The 18,970-nt window shown below is 38.3% G+C and overlaps 1 protein-coding gene across 4 annotated transcripts in view; it reads right to left on the minus strand.

Moving 5' to 3' along the window:
* TAX1BP1 (Tax1 binding protein 1) overlaps positions 1-14,545 on the minus strand; it is a 64,616-nt gene extending 50,071 nt beyond the window's left edge. For 3 of the 4 annotated variants that reach the window (XM_069772622.1, XM_069772631.1, XM_069772601.1), the window contains exons 1-2: positions 14,412-14,545; positions 10,705-10,888 (exon numbers count right to left, since the gene is read on the minus strand). In XM_069772622.1, coding sequence (XP_069628723.1) covers positions 10,705-10,881 — 177 coding nt within the window. In that variant the 5' untranslated portion in view covers positions 10,882-10,888; positions 14,412-14,545. Of the gene's footprint in view, positions 1-10,704; positions 10,889-13,691; positions 13,836-14,411 lie in introns of all 4 variants that reach the window. The other variant, XM_069772611.1, reaches the window with a different exon arrangement.
* Between the last annotated feature and the right edge of the window lie 4,425 nt (positions 14,546-18,970).

The following is an 18,970-nucleotide window of genomic DNA, read 5'->3' on the forward strand; positions in this document are numbered from 1 at the left end:
GTTAAGTATTTAATTTACTAGCATCTTGCAGTATTATTTCTATTCAAAAAAATAAGAAAATTAAAAAATAACACCAGCACAAAGCATCAGAAAACAAGGGCAGACAAAGTGCAAAGTCATTTACTGTTATCAGAGAAAAATCTTCAGGCCTGTAAGAACATGAGTTTGACCATTTCAACTGCCAAAACAGCTGATATGACTAACAGTGAGCACCTGTATTCATGAAAACATTACAAAAAAAAACCCCACAACACACAAATGCTTGTAAGAAAGATTCACAAATTTCATTTCTGTATTTGAACTTCAGTAACAATGAAAAAAAAGTAGTCACTGAGAGAAATATATCCATTATAAAAATATATTTAAAATCAAGTCTTCAATTACATTGTTTAATTTTTTGTTTCCTTCATTTACGGACCAAGTTCTAAAAACTTATGATCTAACTACTCAAGCTGCAAGTGTATTTATTTACATTAAAAATTAGAACTTAAAAGCTGTTAAAAAACTGGAAATTAGGGAAAACATGTGGAAATCCACACTTAATTCCTGTTTAGGCCTCATGCGAAGTTACAGTCCAATTTTGCAATGAAGAATATATTCCAGTGTACTAAAATGCGAAACCAACATTAAAAAAGCCACACTTTCATTAAAATGCTAACTACAAAGGCATACAAAGAACCCAGATACAAATACTTTTATAACATACTTTTTCCTTTTTAATTGACACTTTTAACTGAAAAAGCATTTGACTCAGAAGTACTAAAAAATTAGAGTAAGAGTCTCAAAATGAAAGCAACTCAAGTGAAACAGCATCTGGATCAAAACAGCTACAGACTTTGTTGCTGTACAAAAACTCAGTTGGAATTCCTTTAATGAAAATAACTTCACATACCAATTAAAAAAAAAAACAACCACACACCAAACAAAAAGTATTGTCAACTAACACAAAACTAAGTTCCAATCAAAGTGCTAAAGCTGAAACAAACGCACGCTAGTACTTTCTTACCATCAGAAATCTCAAATACATGAGAAATTGCAGTGGGACACACTGTGAAACTTTGTGTAAGCCAGGAGGAATACAAGAGGCAGAGTTTACTAGTCTCATTTAAAAACTTGGCACGTGTAATGGCAGACATTACAATATCCACATTCAAGCACACAAACATTACAAATTACACAAGAAGTCCAGCACAAAATCTGCTGAAGTTCAGAGGGGGGAAAAAGGAGAATGACTTGTCAAACAACACAGAAGACTTGTGAACTCTGAACTTAAGTCCATCATCTGATGCGTTGACTGGCTGTGCTGATACCATTAGTTTTTAAGGAATTCATTGAAAACTATGAAAACATTTTGCTCAGATTTAAAAACTCAAAAAATATTAACACCCATATTTCTTAGGTAAAAGAGCACATAAGAGTTAGATGATGCAACTTCCCTAAACCAACAGGAAAAAAATATTCCATGTTATAATCAGAATTAGAAATAAAGTCTCTGCTAACCTGGTATTCAACACATTCTTCTATCTTCTCCATTTCTCTACATTTAATTCTCACAAACTCCACTCAGAAATCCATTTTTAAATTAGAAAGCTGTGCATAAATTCCAACCCTCTTGCTTTCCAGACGTTAATCAACAGATTAATAATCCAGAAACCAAATCCTACTTTTATCTTCTCAACCCAGGTTTTTAAACCAAAAACATGACTAAACATGTCTCCTACAAAAACATCACATCCAGATTATGTTATTACGTACAAACAACATGTTAAACAAACCTCACTTTATTTAATTCTCCCTCCATAAAATACAAAGCTTTAATAGGTCATTACAGAGTAATCTATTCACTATATTCCTATTTCCTACTTTTGAGCAAGAAGGCTTATTTCAATTTAGGACATCATAAGCTACTTTTTAGTCATATAAACCAACTCTGTAGTCACAGTGGAAATGTTGAAGTCTGGTAAAGGTTAAGATGTCTAACACCAAGTACTTCGCAATTTGGCTGGGCAAGTAGGGACAACTCAACTGTCCGCAATACTCATACCAGACAGGTTTTCCTTCTACTAATAAATAGGCATGTAGTCATCATGGAAGTTTTTTCTTCTTCTATGTTGCCCCACAGATACAAGCCCCTTTCTTACTGAAATGCCACATAGTGGGATTAGCTTTCCCATATTTACATTTCCCCCACAGTACACTTCCACAAAATAGCTAGAAGAAAATTAGCTCACTAGAAAAATAAATGGGGGAATAGGGGAGGAACACAATTTGTGTGCCTGTCTGTATGCCAATAATAAGTTACCAAATATACTACTGAGGAAAAATAATAACGATTTTATTTTGCTGTGTCTCCTTTAACTCTCATCTGATTCATCTTACAAGGAACATAAGCTTTTCTAAGAAGAAAGCTCTGCCTTACAATTGCACAGTGTTTGCAGTGTAAAAATTATTTCAAACTTCATTTTTAAGTTCTTGACTTTCAGATGAACATGGAAAATAAACACTTCTGTTCTTCTATTTTCTTCATTTTTTGTCCTTTCAAAATGCCTTGGTAAAGTCAGTCAACTCAATCTTGAGAGAGAGTGCTTTAAAGAAACACCACTGTAAGGGAAACTCACTTGGCATTTTCTTCCCTGGCCTCAGAAAGCTGTTACGCAACTGGAAGAACCGCAGCGTTCATTCTGCTGCATTAAGAGGAAGAACCGCAGCGTTCATTCTGCTGCATTAAGAGTGTTTTACCTATCTATACAACACATGTACTGACATCAGCAGACCAGAGAAGCAAACCCAGGAAATACTTGTTTAGCTGAACCAACTTTGGCATAACCAATGAGTCTTTATTGTAAATATCCAGTATGACCCAACTAAAAGAAAAAAAAAAAATTTTAAAAAAGCAGCCACACAACAACCCAAACCACAAAAATTATGCCATTTTTTTAATTCAGAAGGTAAATTACATAGTTTAGAAAGTAATTTGGCAAAATGCCCTAAGTACTGCAAGGAGACAATAAACTACCTCTGAAAGAAGCAAAATTACAGACAGTAGATAAGGCTTTGGACATACGTTATACACTATAATTATTACTGACCACAGGAAGTCAGCAGCCTTTACATATTTCACATGGTAAGAAACAGTTATTTTGACCCAAATGACAGAAAACACAGGTGTCTAAGCAAAATGCAATTAGGCTCAGTATCCTAGGAAGCAATTTCTCCACAGCAGGTTTGGTTTGTGCTGTAACCGTGAGTTCAAGTAACATTGAAAGTCAGAGTAGTGCTAGTGCTACTGTAGCCTATAACAGCTTACAACAGGCAGCTACAGGTAATGAGTTTTTCTAAGCCAATTAACAGGTCGAAAAATTAAAACATCTGGGGGCAGTGAAGCTCATACCTGGCAAAATTACTGATAGTTTACTGCTAACACTAACATGCCGCTGAGGCCATACACTTTTGAACACATGCATCATTATCAAATAATGATATCTAGATGCCAATTCTGAAAGAATCAAACTGTGCAAAAAATTTCAGAACATGGAAATGAGGAAGAATACTTATTAAAGTATTAAGTACACTTTAGTAACATTAAGGTATAGACATTTCAAAGTAAGTAAACAATGAAGTCAAAGCTACAACCTTGGGTTTTTTAGTATGTCTGTGATTGCCTTATACGACATGCAACTTTGACTTACCTCAGTCCAAGCCATTTAAGACTTCACTTCAGACATGACCTTGCTAGTCACAGAGATAAAAATCTGTTATTCAGCAGGAACCCTAAAGCTGAAACATTTTAGGGTAGAAGACAGCTGCAGGGTACTCTAGACCCTTTATGAAAGGCTGTAATCTTAAGATGTTCTCTCATGCCCAAACCTGAAGAAGTCTATCTCTGCTGAATGTTACAAACACGTACAGGCAATCTTTTAACTTGAGCTATTGAGAAAATATGGTATTTGTTGTAATATCAAGGTACTATCAGAACGCTAACCTATCATCTCTCATTTGTTGTATTTCTACCTCATAGTTCAGAGGAATATGTCAAAATGACATTGACACAGTGCCTACACCATAGGATCAACTTCCTCTCTTAGTAGGTATAAATCAAAATAAATATAGAAACAATAAGAACTCTCTAAAAGAAAACCTGTTACATATGTAAATGACTGTCCAAGGAAAAGCTATTACAGATTAGAGTAACAAAGTTACTGTTTACTTTAAGAGATAAGCATGAAAATGTATTAAAAAAGGGTAGGTGGGGTTTCAGTGAAATATTCATTTACTATCACTTATCATGAAAACTACAGATTAGCACAATCTTTTACTTCAAAATTGTTACCAGCTACCGACCCCTTCATTATGACAATTCTGTTTCTGACCACACAAACCTACCATAACAAATATTTTTAAAAAATTAATGACGCTTGGAATTAAACATTAAAATTTCTTGTCAAAGGTAACATCACATAAACCCAGATTATCCTCTTTATCTAGTATAGAAACAGCAAACAACGTTGCCATGGACTGACTTTGGGTTTTTTAAAGAAAAATATTATCTCAGTTATTTACAACATGTCTTTCTGAAGAAGGTAAATCAGAAACCAACAGAAACACTCTAATTTGTGGATATAGCAATTCTCAAAACATCCTGAATTCCAGTAATTCTATTCCCAATTATTTTAACAACAGGACATACTGTCCACTACACTTTCCTGTATCTATCATACCCTGCTGTGCAATGATGATTCCATGCCAGAAATATTTCTGTATGCCTGTGGTCAACAACACATCCACCTGTTGCACTATACTTCAGAACACTGTCTGTACATATGTGAGTGAGTGACATCTTAAAAAAAATTTAAAAAAAAAAAATCAATCTACAACAAAATCAGGACATTGAAATGACTCACACAAGTTGTACTTTGTAGTCCAAAGGAAACGAAATAACCCACAGCACTATACAAAAACATATCTATATTGTCTTGATAAAACACAACCACCAAGCTATTTCTTAGGTGTCCATCAAATCCACTGTTAAATTCTGTTACAGAAGTTTTTGACCACAGACAAGTTAATTCTGAGGTTTGCTATAAATCAGTACATTGAAAAGCAGAAATTAAGTTGCATGTAAATACAGGTACTGCACTGATGCACAAACACTAGCTCAGCTGTGACCTCCTAAATACTGAGTACTCTCTCAGAGCAAGCAGACACGTCTTGCATTCAGGTAAATTACTAAGATCTTCCCAATCCTGGTTATTCAGTTTTTCCGTATGTTAAGTTACCACAACATCAGATGACCATTTTTAATTTGTGGATATTAAAAATATGGACATTAAGAAATAAAAGATTTCCTTTTCTTCTCTAGGAGTACACTGAGGCACTCAATACCAAAGCATGTCTATAACTTAAATTGACACCCTAGAAGAATGGTAATGTAGCTTACTTAGAAAAATTACCAACTAGAATTGAGGAACAGAAAAGTTTTGACAGAATAATTAGTTAATGACACAGCAAGACCAAAACTACTAGCTTAACATATGTAAGATTACCTGCTGGTGTCGCAGGTCTTTCCAGCATGCTGGCCTCAGCAAAATTAAATCCTCAGAAAGCATTATGATAAACCCCACAAACACCCACACCTTTAACACTACTCTCTTAAAGCAGTATCTTTATTATGCCCATAACATTCTTTCCTTGTGCCTTTGAGACGTATAGTAAACCTGCCTCCCTTGTATACTTAACACCTGTCAGTCCTATTTGCACACATATGCCCTAGACAGAGGGGTAAGCATTGCTTCCTAAAAGCCAATCAGTTTTTTCAAGTACTTCTGCAAATCTGGACATTATACATTAATAATGCAAAAAAAAAATCACATGGCCATACGATTACTTCACTTTCTGTGAAATGAAGTCACAAAATGTAGACTTCCCCATCCAGAGATTAGGACTACCTACCAGAAAGGCCATTTCTGCAACCAGATGTAGTGCACATATTAATTATTTTTCCTCATTTCAAAGGTTTAGATTTGGACTACTTTAAGGGCCTCTCCATATTTTGATTAATCAGAGAGAAGCAGAGAAGAATAAAGAGGGGACACTGGTCTTGGATCATTCTGGGAATACAGATCTCCTATGAAATCTATCAAGGATTATAAGCTTTCTCCCCTTTGACTCCACACAAGGAACAACCAGGTTCTTCTGCACAGAAACTCTCACTAGAGGGAAAACCTATCTCAAATTCTAGTTCCCATAAAACTGTACAAAGAGGGACTTGGGCTCAGGATGTCCATGCAAAGTGCTATACCAGTACTTATCTGCAAAACTGCCTTTTTCTGGTTAACAAGCAAGGACATAACTGATGAAGATCTTTTGGCACTTGATTACAGATGACCCTCCAGAATGTCACAAAAGCCAAAAGAAATAGCAGCAATGAAAGACAACAGATTCGAAGATCAAGTCAAAACCTGGTTTTAAGCCTCCTGTAGGGGACAAGGAAGAAAAAAGAAGGATGAATATATGCAAAAAGAACACAAATGCTGCATATTCAGAACTTCTGCTGTGAAGGGTGGCATCATCTTCATTATTGTACTTCCCACCCCTTCAAGTTTTTGCCAAAGGTCCAATCCCAAAAGTAGTGTATGCCTTTAGATACACCTAGTTTGTAAGAAAACTAGTATATTTGAAATAATTCTCCTATATGCAACATTACCCTTTCAGTTTATGAACACTGGGTTTGCATTTTTCTAAACAATAGAAAACAACTTTCTCAGGAACAGTTTTAAACTACTCCCACCACCACAAAGTGTCTTACACTCAGCATTAAAAGAGTTCAACATTTAACAACTTAAATCATGCTGAGAACAACAAACAACATGTTTCATCTACAGCATATGCAGAGAAGCTGGTAGAATCTGTTAAGTTTTAGAGGAACTGCTATTTGTTTGCCGATTTTAGTCCTTTGTCATAACGCTGTATGCCACAAACCCCTAGCTCAGGTCTGAAGTTCTAGACCTATTCTACCTACCAACAAGACCTTTCTGATGCCTCTGATGGAGAACAGGGAGGCGGTACTTTATCTTGCCTTGGCTCCTTATTTTAAGTTGCTTTGTAAACTATCCTTGAGAAGATATCTGTAAATAAACAACTGCAAACATGAAGGAACCTGCTGTGGTACCTTTCATTGAAGCCATTATCTTTTCACAGTACAAAACAGAAGCCTATAATCAGTGACACAGAAAACTGGGAACATTCCTAGTAAAGGGGGGGGGAGGAACAGGGTGGATGGGACTCAGAAGCATTAAGCCTAGCAAGTGAACAAGAATGTATACCAGGTGGAAAAGATTGATACAATGAAAAGCAAAATGAAGTTCTGTAATAAACACATATATGAATAAATAACCACAATGAGACGCACAGAAAGAAACTCTTCTAAGCAATTTACTGCTTCTACCAAGGATTCCATTTCTAACATCACTTTTTCATGTATGCTGCACAGCACTGATGGCAACTACAACAATCACAAATGCAAATGTACATGGAATAAAAAGAGTCTATTAGACATGTAGTGCATAGTATGGAAACATTTAAAAAACTCACAAGCTAGAAATTAAAGAGTCAGTATATGAAATCGGGTTTTGCTTCTGGAACCATTAGTTCCATTTCCATCTAAAAAGGAAACAAACTGACAAGCCAAACCCTTAAAAGCTGCTCTTCAGAACAGAACTCAATAAAGATTAGAAAAGAAGGTTCAATTGTCATTCCACATTAGGCAGCCATGCCAATACAGTAGGTGCAGCCCTTCTGCCACACACCTTCCTAGTCCACTTGTTTCCATCACAGTGATGCCAGCACAGTTGCCCATTGCATCACACTATGATCAAGCTGAAGAACCAAACCAGCTGTGAAATAAAATGGTAAAAGCTGGGGGAGAAGCAGCTGTATTTTTCTGGCAGATTGCTTCCCTGATCCATTTCACTGTGCAGTTGTACAAACAGCTGGACTAGCAAAACAAACAGGATAATATAAGGATATAAATAACCAATATCTACTCAAGACATCACTGCTGCTGAAGAAACGTACTTGGACTTGCAACCTAAGTGAAAACCATTCACTTAAAAAGGTTCTTTGCTCAGTTCAATAAAAAAATTCTTAGCTAACTGGTTGAGCAAACACGAGACAATACAGTTGAAGCCACAGTTGCCCCCTGAAATGGAACAAAAGTCAACATTAGAAACAAAAACAACATAATGTTCCCGGGGCGGGGAGGGGAGTGGAATCTTATTCCATACTTATTTTCTATACTAATCGGAAATTACCACTAGTTTTTTGGGGGAGTTATTTGTTTGTTTTTAAACTAGGTGCCTTTTCCCCCTGTTCAGTATTCACTACTACAACACTAGTATCTTTCTGTGCAATTCCAGGCAAAGGTTAAATTACACCAGCTTAAAAAGGTTTGTTTGCTAAGCAATTTATTCACCTCAGAAAGACAAGGTGGACTTCTATACCTGCTACATAAAGTCAGTGAATCAATGCTTTGAGTTTTCTCACAGAAGCCTCACTTTCCTTGCATACTAGGCCAATACAGAAGGCCATTAATTATTCTCATTATCAGTCAAGATTTGCCTTTTTTTTTTTTTAAATGCTGAAAATCACTTTACCTTCACATCACAACCTTCACATTCCTCTTATGTTTTAGAAAGGTAAATGATAAAACCCCTGCCTGTTTCACCAGTTTTCAAACTACTTCCAGGTGGTTTGTTGACTGTCCAGGAACAATCAGTTCTCTAGAAGTCACTCATTTTTACACTCAGATCACAGTATAGTACAACTTCTGTCTATTATCTATCCCAAGATGACTGTATTTTCACAATTTATTTTACCGTAAACATTACTCATACACATACATATTTGTAGACGCAGATACAGTTGGACAGCTGGCTCCATTTAACTCACTGTACTATAACTATACTAAGACAGTACATTCGTAACATTCAGTATAAGCTGACATAGTCACAAAAAGAAAACAATTTTCATCCTTTTCCCCATCTCATAATGCTTCCTTCCCTTGTGTTGATGAGAATTAGATGAACTGGAAATTCAGTTGGGGAATTCCATTTTAAAAAATCCAGTCCCAAAATGTTGGTCTGAACCTCAATCAATTCCCTGATTTGATTCATCACACAGGAGCTTGTTCCACATAAAGTAGAGGAAGCACAAGAAACAAGCCACCCTGTGTAAAACGAGGAGATGTTTCTTTCAGCAGTGATACTACCTCATACCAGCTCAACATGTTCCTTAAAGACTGCCAAAGCTGTATTACCTGCCGCTGCTAAAGCAGAATAAAAACTCATACGTCAACAGTTTATGAAATCCATCATCAAGACAGATTTCAAAATTAAGTCAAGATGAAATCAAAAAGTTACCTATACATTGTACGCAGCATTTCATGTAGTCACAGAAAAAAATCTTTCACACTTCTTTGTTTTAATTTTCCTAATTAGTATTTTTAGGGTCTTGTCTGATTGCCTCCCTCATTTAGATCAACAAAACCACAACATTCGCTCCTCAAGTTACATTTAAATAATTTCAAAATGCATACATGTAATATGAACAGCACCCTTTAAAGTTCTGATAAAGATTTTCTTTACTTTCATTAATGTCATCAACTAAACATTCAAGTGTGCTCAGTTACACTATCTGTCAAAACTTTGCAGATCAAGATACCTACACACATATTTTTAAAAACTTCCCACTAGAGAAATGTGCCTGTTTATACGTTAATGCCTTCCTCACACAATTTAGTGACTGTATAATCACTGCACATTGCATTAAAAATGCTTCAGCTTTGTTACAGAGCACAGTACTTCTATTCTGCAGAGGAGTAATTCATCTTGAATAAAGACTAACAATCCATTGGTGATCTGCAGATTACAATGAAGTCAAGCATTTACATTCTTAAACAGCAGACAATTCTAAGGGAAAGGTCTTCCAGTACCAAGATAGGCTGTTACCCGCTCTCCCACTGCCAAAGCATCACTTCTTTAAAGCCCGAATCAAAACTTCTATTAACCATTCAAGTAAGGAATTTAAGCATCATCTACTAGAGTTCTATTGACAAAGAAACATAGATTAAGGTCTTAAATAGAGGCAGATGTAAGAAATAATCAATTTCTAATCCCATAAATGAAATTTTATTAACCTTTACAAATAACTCCAAATAACTTAGATGTGGCCTCACTCCTCCTCCTCCTTTTTTCAAGGGTCTGTTTCGAATAATTTTGGTGATCTATACTGTTCAGCCTGTTCTAGCAACAAAAATGAGTCAGGGATGCGGCTCAGGATACGTCCAGCTTAGGTTTTGTTCTTTCCACACACATTTCACACTTACTCTGGCTCACACTCTTCATACAGTCCTGTTCACAACATCACACCATGCCCAGGCATCTCTTCTCAAATCACCTTCATTTAATTCTGCATGACACCACCGCATCACACCTTTCCTTTACTCCAGCAGACTTTAAATGTACTCATTCCTCTAGTTTTGATCTCCAGTTTGATCTTTGTTACAAAACTCACAGTCTAGTAGCAGGAACCAATACATCACTTAAGTGAGAGAGCTTTTACTGTTGTAGGGAATTTTTTTTTTTTTTAACTGCTAAGAGAGAAGACAGTAAATATTTGAGAAATAGCAATAGAAGCAGCTTTACTTACCTTGAAAATACCAACCCAGTCTTTCTGATGAGGATGGATAAACTGGGTCAGAGTGTAGTGACATTCAAGATGTGTGTTCGGAAGATAACTTTTTGCCACATTTTGAAAAATCACATGTGCAAAATTGGAAGTCTGCAAAGTGTTAGCTGAAGACAGAACTTCTTGAAAGGATGTCATGATTGATCTGTAACAAAATTGTAGAAATTGCTACTTCAATATAGTGGAAAAATAAGTTAGAAAAATTCATCTATTTGAAATATACAAGACAGAGAAACCTAACAATTAGTTCCTCTGTTCAAAAAACAGATGGCTATAGGCTAGGTCCACCAAAGTGCACTGCCTCAGCATCACTCCTAAACAATCACCTCTCAGAATAAAAGGGCAGTCATTTCAGTGATGACATCAAGATGGAGAGAAAGGATTGCTTAGCTGAATGCCCCCAGTATTTTATCTCAGATACAGCAGCAGAAAGTGGAAAATAAAAGCGGTGGTGTGAAAACAAAGCAGGGTTCTAACTTAATGAAATATTCTTAATGGTTCTGGATTTGGCAGGGAAGGAGAAACAAAGCTCCATAGTTTCCCTACTTTAAACTTTTCTCAAAATCTGTACTGCTCAGTGCTTTTCACAGCATTTTATACACAAAGGTTTTTTTCCCCTCTCAGTAAAAGCAACAAAGTTCCATTTTAAGACATTTTTAAAAAACAAAGTTTATCTAAACAGAAGGGGTTTGTTTGGGTTCTGATTTTCTTCTTCTTCTTCAAGAGTTCTCTTGCCTCTGTTTAGCTGTCTGTGGGCATCTTTTACTGTTCTCACTGTAACACATATGCTCCCAGCCCTGCATGTTTAGCTTCATTACCATAAACAATGGACTTCAATGATAGCAGGAACATTTAGGTATTGTCGTGGTTTAACCCCAGCCAGCAACTAAGCACCACGCAGCTGCTCACTCGCTCCCCCCCACCCAGTGGGATGGGGGAGAAAATTGGGAAAAGAAGTAAAACTCCTGGGTTCAGATAAGAATGGTTTAATAGAACAGAAAAGAAGAAACTAATAATGATAATGATAACACTAATAAAATGACAACAGTAGTAATAAAAGGATTGGAATGTATAAATGATGCACAGTGCAATTGCTCACCACCCGCTGACCAACACCCAGCTAGTCCCCGAGCGGCGATTCCCCGCCCCCACTTCCCAGTTCCTAAACTAGATAGGACCTCCCATGGTATGGAATACACCGTTGGCCAGTTTGGGTCAGCTGCCCGGGCTGTGTCCTGTGCCAACTTCTTGTGCCCCTCCAGCTGAAAAATCCTTGACTTTAGACTAAACACTACTTAGCAACAACTGAAAACATCAGTGTTATCAACATTCTTCTCATACTGAACTCAAAACATAGCACCATACCAGCTACTAGGAAGACAGTTAACTCTATCCCAGCTGAAACCAGGACAGGTATGCATGCAGTCTGATGGATTAACACTAATCAGTTGGACTGCAAATGCTTTTAAACATGCTTTCCATTCACCACCTCATTCAGGATACATAGTGCTAAAAAATTACAGCAATGCAAGATGCTTCACAAGCAGAAGAAGAATGTCCCTTCCTCAGATTTGGCAATATCTGCCAAAAATATAAGATGGACAACTGAGAAGTTTCAAGTGTTTGATTTCAACATACTGTCACAGGTTTGTCAAAACATTTGACATTAGAAGGATTGGGGCCTTAAATATCTAACACATTTCTAGAAAAATGAGCCATCCTATTCTTGCAATTGCTATTAAAAGTAATTTTATACTGACCAAGCAAATGCACACCTTGAATAAGGTAACTGCCAAGTGTGTGACGTAATATATTACGTTTATTGAAGATACATGTGGAAACCAATCCCAAAAAGGGATGGGCCACTGCAAAGCTCAGGAAATTCAAAGCTTAAAGGCTGTCTCTGTATTTGCCACAGCCTTTTAAAATTTCTCTTCACCAGTTAAAAAGTAATTAGCTCATGTTTTCTGAAATAAAATGCACTCTGAAGTAAACAGGTATTCACCATTCACAACAAGGAAAAGGTAAACAGGCTTTTTAGGCTTAAGCACATTACTGCCCAATTTAGTGTAACATATGAAGTACACATAGGCAGCCATGACATTATTTTTATGTATCAGATGTTAAATAAAAAGCAGTTTTGTACCCTGAACAACACAAGTAATACGACAAAATGCCAAGCTTGCAAAGATTAACAGATATGAAGGACAAAAACAAGAACTTCTACAAGCAACAAACTCAGTAAAGATCAAAAGACAACTTCTGAGTCACAATAGGGTACACATAAATCCTATCTGTTATCTAGCTTCAGAGTCCAGAAGAGCATAGGAAATTTTATGGCATAGTAAAACCCTGAAAACTCCCAATCCTCTCAAAACAGAGGATTACATTTAAGATAGTTCTCAAATCCACTCTGAACTATAAATGGTATGAAGCAGCAGTTTCTACGATTCTAAAAGAAATAGAATAGCCTTAATTTTTTTCGAGTGCCACAAAATTCATTCCTTTTTAGTAATTTAGAAGTACCTGAAGCCAAATAATATTGACATGAAACAGACTGTTTCAGTTTTCATTACCCACGATAAGCACAAAAAGAGCAAACAGAATATTAATAACAAAAACAACTCAACTTTTTAAAATAAGTCTGCTTTAAAAATTGGGTAGTTTATTCTAAGCACATATTAAAAAAAAACCAAAAAAAAAAACCACACACACAAAAAAAACCCCCACACCAATAAAAACCCCCAAACATTCATTTCTGCACACTGGTTGCCAGCTACCACGGCTGAGTACTAGCCTTAGTGAAACCAGTAAAGAGATGCTCGTTTCCAAGCTCAAAGCAGAACTATTCACAAATCTGAATTTGTACAGACCAGCAGAATCATCTGGGATTACTGTTCCCCAGCAGGAAAATCCCCGGAGCTTAGGTGAAGCTGAGATCTACTTACAGTTCAAGGATAGTTTAGGGGATGCTGGGTGCTTGCTTACTTAGCTTACAGCTACCGGTTGGGAAATAGGAGAGGAGGAGGAGAAGGCGGAAGAGCTACGTTTAGGCTTCATTACTGACATGACAAGCGATTCCCTCTGGGAGGCTGAACGACGTGTTCGGTTTTACGCACCGAAAAGGACGGAAGGAGGAAAAGCTCGTCAGGCAGGAAAAACAAAAGCAGGACGCGCCGCACCGCCCCAGCCAGCTCCTACCAGAGTCCTCCAGCTGCGGTCCCGGCAGGACGGGGCGCACCGGACAGCCCCGGCCTCCACCTGTCCTGCCTTCCCCCGCTCCGCGGGGCCGGCCTGCGGCTTGCCGCCTCTCACCCCTTCCCTGCCCCCCCCTACCCCGTCAGCGGCCGGCGCGGCCTCACCTGCCCGCCGCGGATCACCTTTGCTCCGGCCCTCCGCAACGCGCTCGCCGCCGCGGCGGGGAGGGGAGCCCCGCCACCTCCCGCAGCACGCCCGCACGGCCGCCGCCCCCCCCCCCCTTTCTCCCCTCCCGGCTACGACCGGCCCAAGACAGCTGGGGGAAGGGGGGGGGGCGGCGTCGCGGTGGCGCAGGACGGAGGCCCGCGGCCTAACGGCGCCGCCCGCCCCAGTGGGTGCCGGAGGCCGACAGGAAAGAGGGTGTCGGACCTGCGCGTCCCCCCCCAGCCAGGCCCGGGAGGGCCCCTTACCTAGACAGACGCGGAGGGCGCCAGGGACGTCAACATGGGGCCTCCGCCATCAGCGCCTCACAGCCCCACCCACTCGCGTCACTTCCAGCCCCGGCCCTGCCCGCGCGGGGGCGGGCCGCCCGCCCAGAACCGGCTGGAGCCGGCGCCGGCCGCGGGGGACGGCAAGGCCCGCCCCGCTCGGCTTGAGGCCCCTCGGGCCTTCGCGCCCTCCTAGTGGCACACGCCTTCAGGGAGCCAGAGGGCCCGAGCAGCGCTGCGTCGCCGGCACGTGTAGAGCCGTGCAGCTGTTACCTCCATAAAGCGCACCTGCCCCCTACCACAGTTCCCACCCTTCACGTCCGTTACTACAACATCACCTCTGCAATACTCACATACCCTAATTTAATCATCTCCTCCTCGGTCCCACTTCCAAAACACAGGCGTACTTGCACCTTGTAAGTCGCCACCATTAAGCTCCCAGCCTTCGCAGGTCTTCCCAAGCAGAGGGGTGAGAGGAGAGTGACCGTAAACGCTTACACACAGTTCTCCTGCCTGCGTACACTGGTGGATCTCTGTGAAAGCACATTACGTCATCAGTATGCTGACTCTACTTGATGTTCACCCAAAGTCGAGTCACAGATCACTTACCAGAGTAATGGGGCTGAGTAACGTCGGTATGTGGGGCTTCTCCCAGTACAGCCAGCGCTGGGTGCTACCACAGACTGTCTTCCAAGACCACCTTTACCTCTTTGCTCCTACTGTTTCTTAAATGTTTTCATGTGTATTCTCAGCAAACCGGTTATGTGGAGTGACATAATATTATTATTAGAATTAATATTATATTATAGAATTAATTATTAGAATTATTGACTTAGGTTTTTGACAAGTTTGCCAGCTTTTTCGTGGTCAGTCCTAACAGAAATGAAACTAAGCAGGAGCATAGAAACTGTCCTTTTAAGTAATTAAGGTTATTCATTGTACTTGCTTCTGGTTTGTGCTTCTTGTTTCTGAAAACAATCTTATGTCTTCAGGTGTATCACAGGTTAATAAGTAATCCTTTGATCTGTACACACAATTAATAATGTCCTATATCACCCATATATTCCATTTTTCCTGGAAAGCAATACATTCCCTGCATTGTACTAACAGATCATTTTGGAAGAAATGTATGTGCAGCACCCTCTCCTTTAAGACCAGATCAACTTTTGTAGTGGAAAATGAAACTAGTACATTAATCAGAGAAGCAATAAATATTTCTAAGGAGGTGGGGAGAGCTATTTGTTCTTATCTCTATCCTCCATTTCTTCTCCTCGCTGCTCTTTGCTCTGTATGACCTGATAAAGAGCTGTCTAAGGGTCACAAGACGCTGTTCTCATGTGGGCTGGGACTTCGGAAGAACTCGGGGTTTACAGTCACTAGCTGGGGAGCATCAATGTTGTGAGACTAAGTAGTTTTGCTTTCATTTAACACCATAATAATGCTGGTTTATGGGAGTATAATAGGAAGTTTGAAATAAAGATGTTCTTTGGCAGCTAACAGTTTTTACAGTGATTGCCTGGAAAAAAACCTCTGTTTCCTAATTAAAAAAAAATTATTATTATTATTATTATTTAAGAAACTTGAGGTATTTCTGTGCTCAGTTCATTCAGTCAAAAGAGTTAGTTATGGTTAGTCATAATTCAGTATTAAGTTATTATTTCTACTGCTAAATGAATATGTAAGAGGTAAAACAAACTACTATTGCTGGTTGTCTCATGTACAGTGTAAATATTAGGAAAAAATAAATTAAGAATAATCTTGTCTTTTCTTGTACTTATGTCCACAATTTTCAGGAAAAAAATGTATTTTTAAACTCTGTATCTTAACCACACATATATAGTGGTTATAATACATATAATATAAAAATATTTCTTCAATTATTCAAATTAAAAACATTTCTTACTGAAATAAATGTATGATTTAATAAGTGTTCTCATGTATGTATATGTATCCTAAGTTTAGATGCCAATCTTACCCCTCTAGAACTTATAGCTATTCTACACAAAGATGGTGCAGAACCTTTTCTCATTTTGTTATTGTTCCTTTGAGAAATGAAGGACTTTATCCAAATGGACAAGTTATGCACTGTTATCCTAGGATCAACAATCAATATGCTTGCCCTGGTACAAAGATTTGAATCAAGAAATATGTGATTGTAACTGGTGAAACTTGCACTTGCTCTGAGAATTAATGGTTGAGTCCCCTAGTCAGTCTGAATTTTCTAAGAAGGTATCATGAGATAGTATCTCATTATAGTATCCATGTGATATAAATCTTTTGGAAAACTTGCTCTTGAGTAGAAAAAAAACTACTATTTTTCTATCTTTGCCTACATTCTCCACCAAATATTTAAAATTGTAAAATAAAAAAGAAGTTTGATATCAGCATTTCTAGTGAATACCTAGTCTTGTCAGACTCACTAACACTAATACACTAATTCAGTTAGAAAAGCTTATTACAGGTATGATGGCAATAATCCCATCTCCTTCTGACTGGATTTTCACCTTTTCAACCCCACTGATTTCAGTAACTGGAAACTGTTTTCATCCAAGCCAGTATTTTACAACAAATTGTATACTTTTCATGTATACCGGAATTGTACTCTAAGCATGTAGAATCAGTGTTTATGCAATATTTGGGTGGTTTTTTAAGGAAAAAATGGTGAACGTCAAGTATCTTTTTGATTCAGTTCTCCCTTTGTATGTCATAGAATCAGAACCATGGAGGTTGGAAGGGACCTCCAGAGAAGGTCAAAGGAGAGCATGTTGCTCAGGGCCTTGCCCGGCCACGTTTTGAATGTCTCCAAGGGTGGAGATTCCACCGTCACTTAGAGGACCTCTTTCAGTGGTTGAAAATATTCATTGTAAAAAAGTTTCTTGATATCAAATTGGAATTTCCCATGTTCCAGTTTTGTCTCTTGCCTCTCGTCCTTTCACTGTACACCTCTGAAAAGAGTTTGGTTCCATCTTTTCTACACCCGCTGCTTAGCGGGTTGTAGGTCACAGTAGGGTCTCCCTGTGGCCTTCTCTTCTTAAGGCTGAAAAAAATCAGTTCTCTCTGTCTCTTTGTATCTATATGTACAATTCCCAAATAATACATGTCTCATTTTGTTGGCAAAATACATTTAACTGAAGTATTTATTTGGAAATAAAAAGCTTGCAGAACCCTTTTCTTAGTATCTCAATTTCTGAAGTGCATAAATATGAGGAAAAATATACAATGGCAAATTACAATTGTGGTTTTGATAGAAATATTAAATAAGGTAAAAATGTATGTGAATGCAGTCACTGGGTTTGAACATTACCAGATTTCAAAGAAGTTTGAAATTCAGTCTGGGATGTAAAAATTCCCCTGCTTTGTAATTATACTGGGACTTTCTTTGCCAGGATGAGACTAGTCCCTCTTCAGGCACAAGATGAACGAGGAATAAAGAGTGTAAGCAGCTAACCGGAATTGCCAAAGGAAGTGTGGGGCAATTACAGGCTCCCAGGGAACAGTCTTGCATATTTGGAAAACATTTACTATTTTCGTAACTACACTGTCTTTTTAAACCTGTGAGCTCCTTTAGCAATTTATAGCCTTGAAATTAGAAATAAGTCCCCGTCACATCTGTTTAACCTCGGATATATTTGAACTTTTATTCAGATCCAGAGCCTAACATTTTTTCTGTTTACTTTCTGTGTTACAGCCTGAACCAAAGCCATGATGAGTTTTGGATCCAGCCCTGAATTCTCCCCCTGAGGCCCATCTTTGCTTTGTATGAGTGACAGAAAAATTATATATTTCTAGGTTTATTACCAGAGAAAGGTATTTTATGTTGTGCATATTCAATCTATTGGCGTGACATGATGATATTGATGAAGTGTGGTAAGGAAATGCTTCGGTTCTAATGATTTGATTTCATTTTGGTTTGACTCCTATTTCAACACTCCCAACTTTTAAAAGTATAGGCCATGTGAGATGTAAAATATATGTATCGATGTCACTAATCGGAAGCTCTTTCTGGTCACGTTGTAAAGCACACTTAATCAACTGCTTTAAGATCACGTTACAGAAAGCTATTTAACTATACTCTTAAAACAGTTAAACAGTTATAAATAATGTTTTATATTATGGCTGACAACACTGAATTGCCCAGCATTTAAGGAAATCTAATCACAGGGCATGCAGACTTTGCCTTCCAGTAAGATGGCGTGGCAAAACTTTGGAACATATTAGAAATCACATACTATTGCTAGCATTTCCTATTAAGGAGAAAGTCTCTCTCTGTATATTTTGGATTTCTTTTCCAACACTTAATTGCAGCTGATGAAGAAAAGCTATTCAAAAGCTGCCAGGATTTTTAAATCTGTATGAGTGTGATTGATGAAATTTGTGGGTTTTCCCAAAAGAGTATAGGTGAGAGCAGACATGTAAATTTTGTATGTGTGTGCATGTACGTGTGTGACAGAGGAGAGAGCAAGAGCTTACTCCTAAGGTGTGAGACTTGGCAGCGCTGCACTGTACAATGGGCATAAGAAACCGCATGTCTGTAAATGACC

The sequence above is a fragment of the Haliaeetus albicilla genome, chromosome 2 (assembly GCF_947461875.1).
Source record: "Haliaeetus albicilla chromosome 2, bHalAlb1.1, whole genome shotgun sequence".
Taxonomy (NCBI): Eukaryota; Metazoa; Chordata; class Aves; order Accipitriformes; family Accipitridae; genus Haliaeetus; species Haliaeetus albicilla.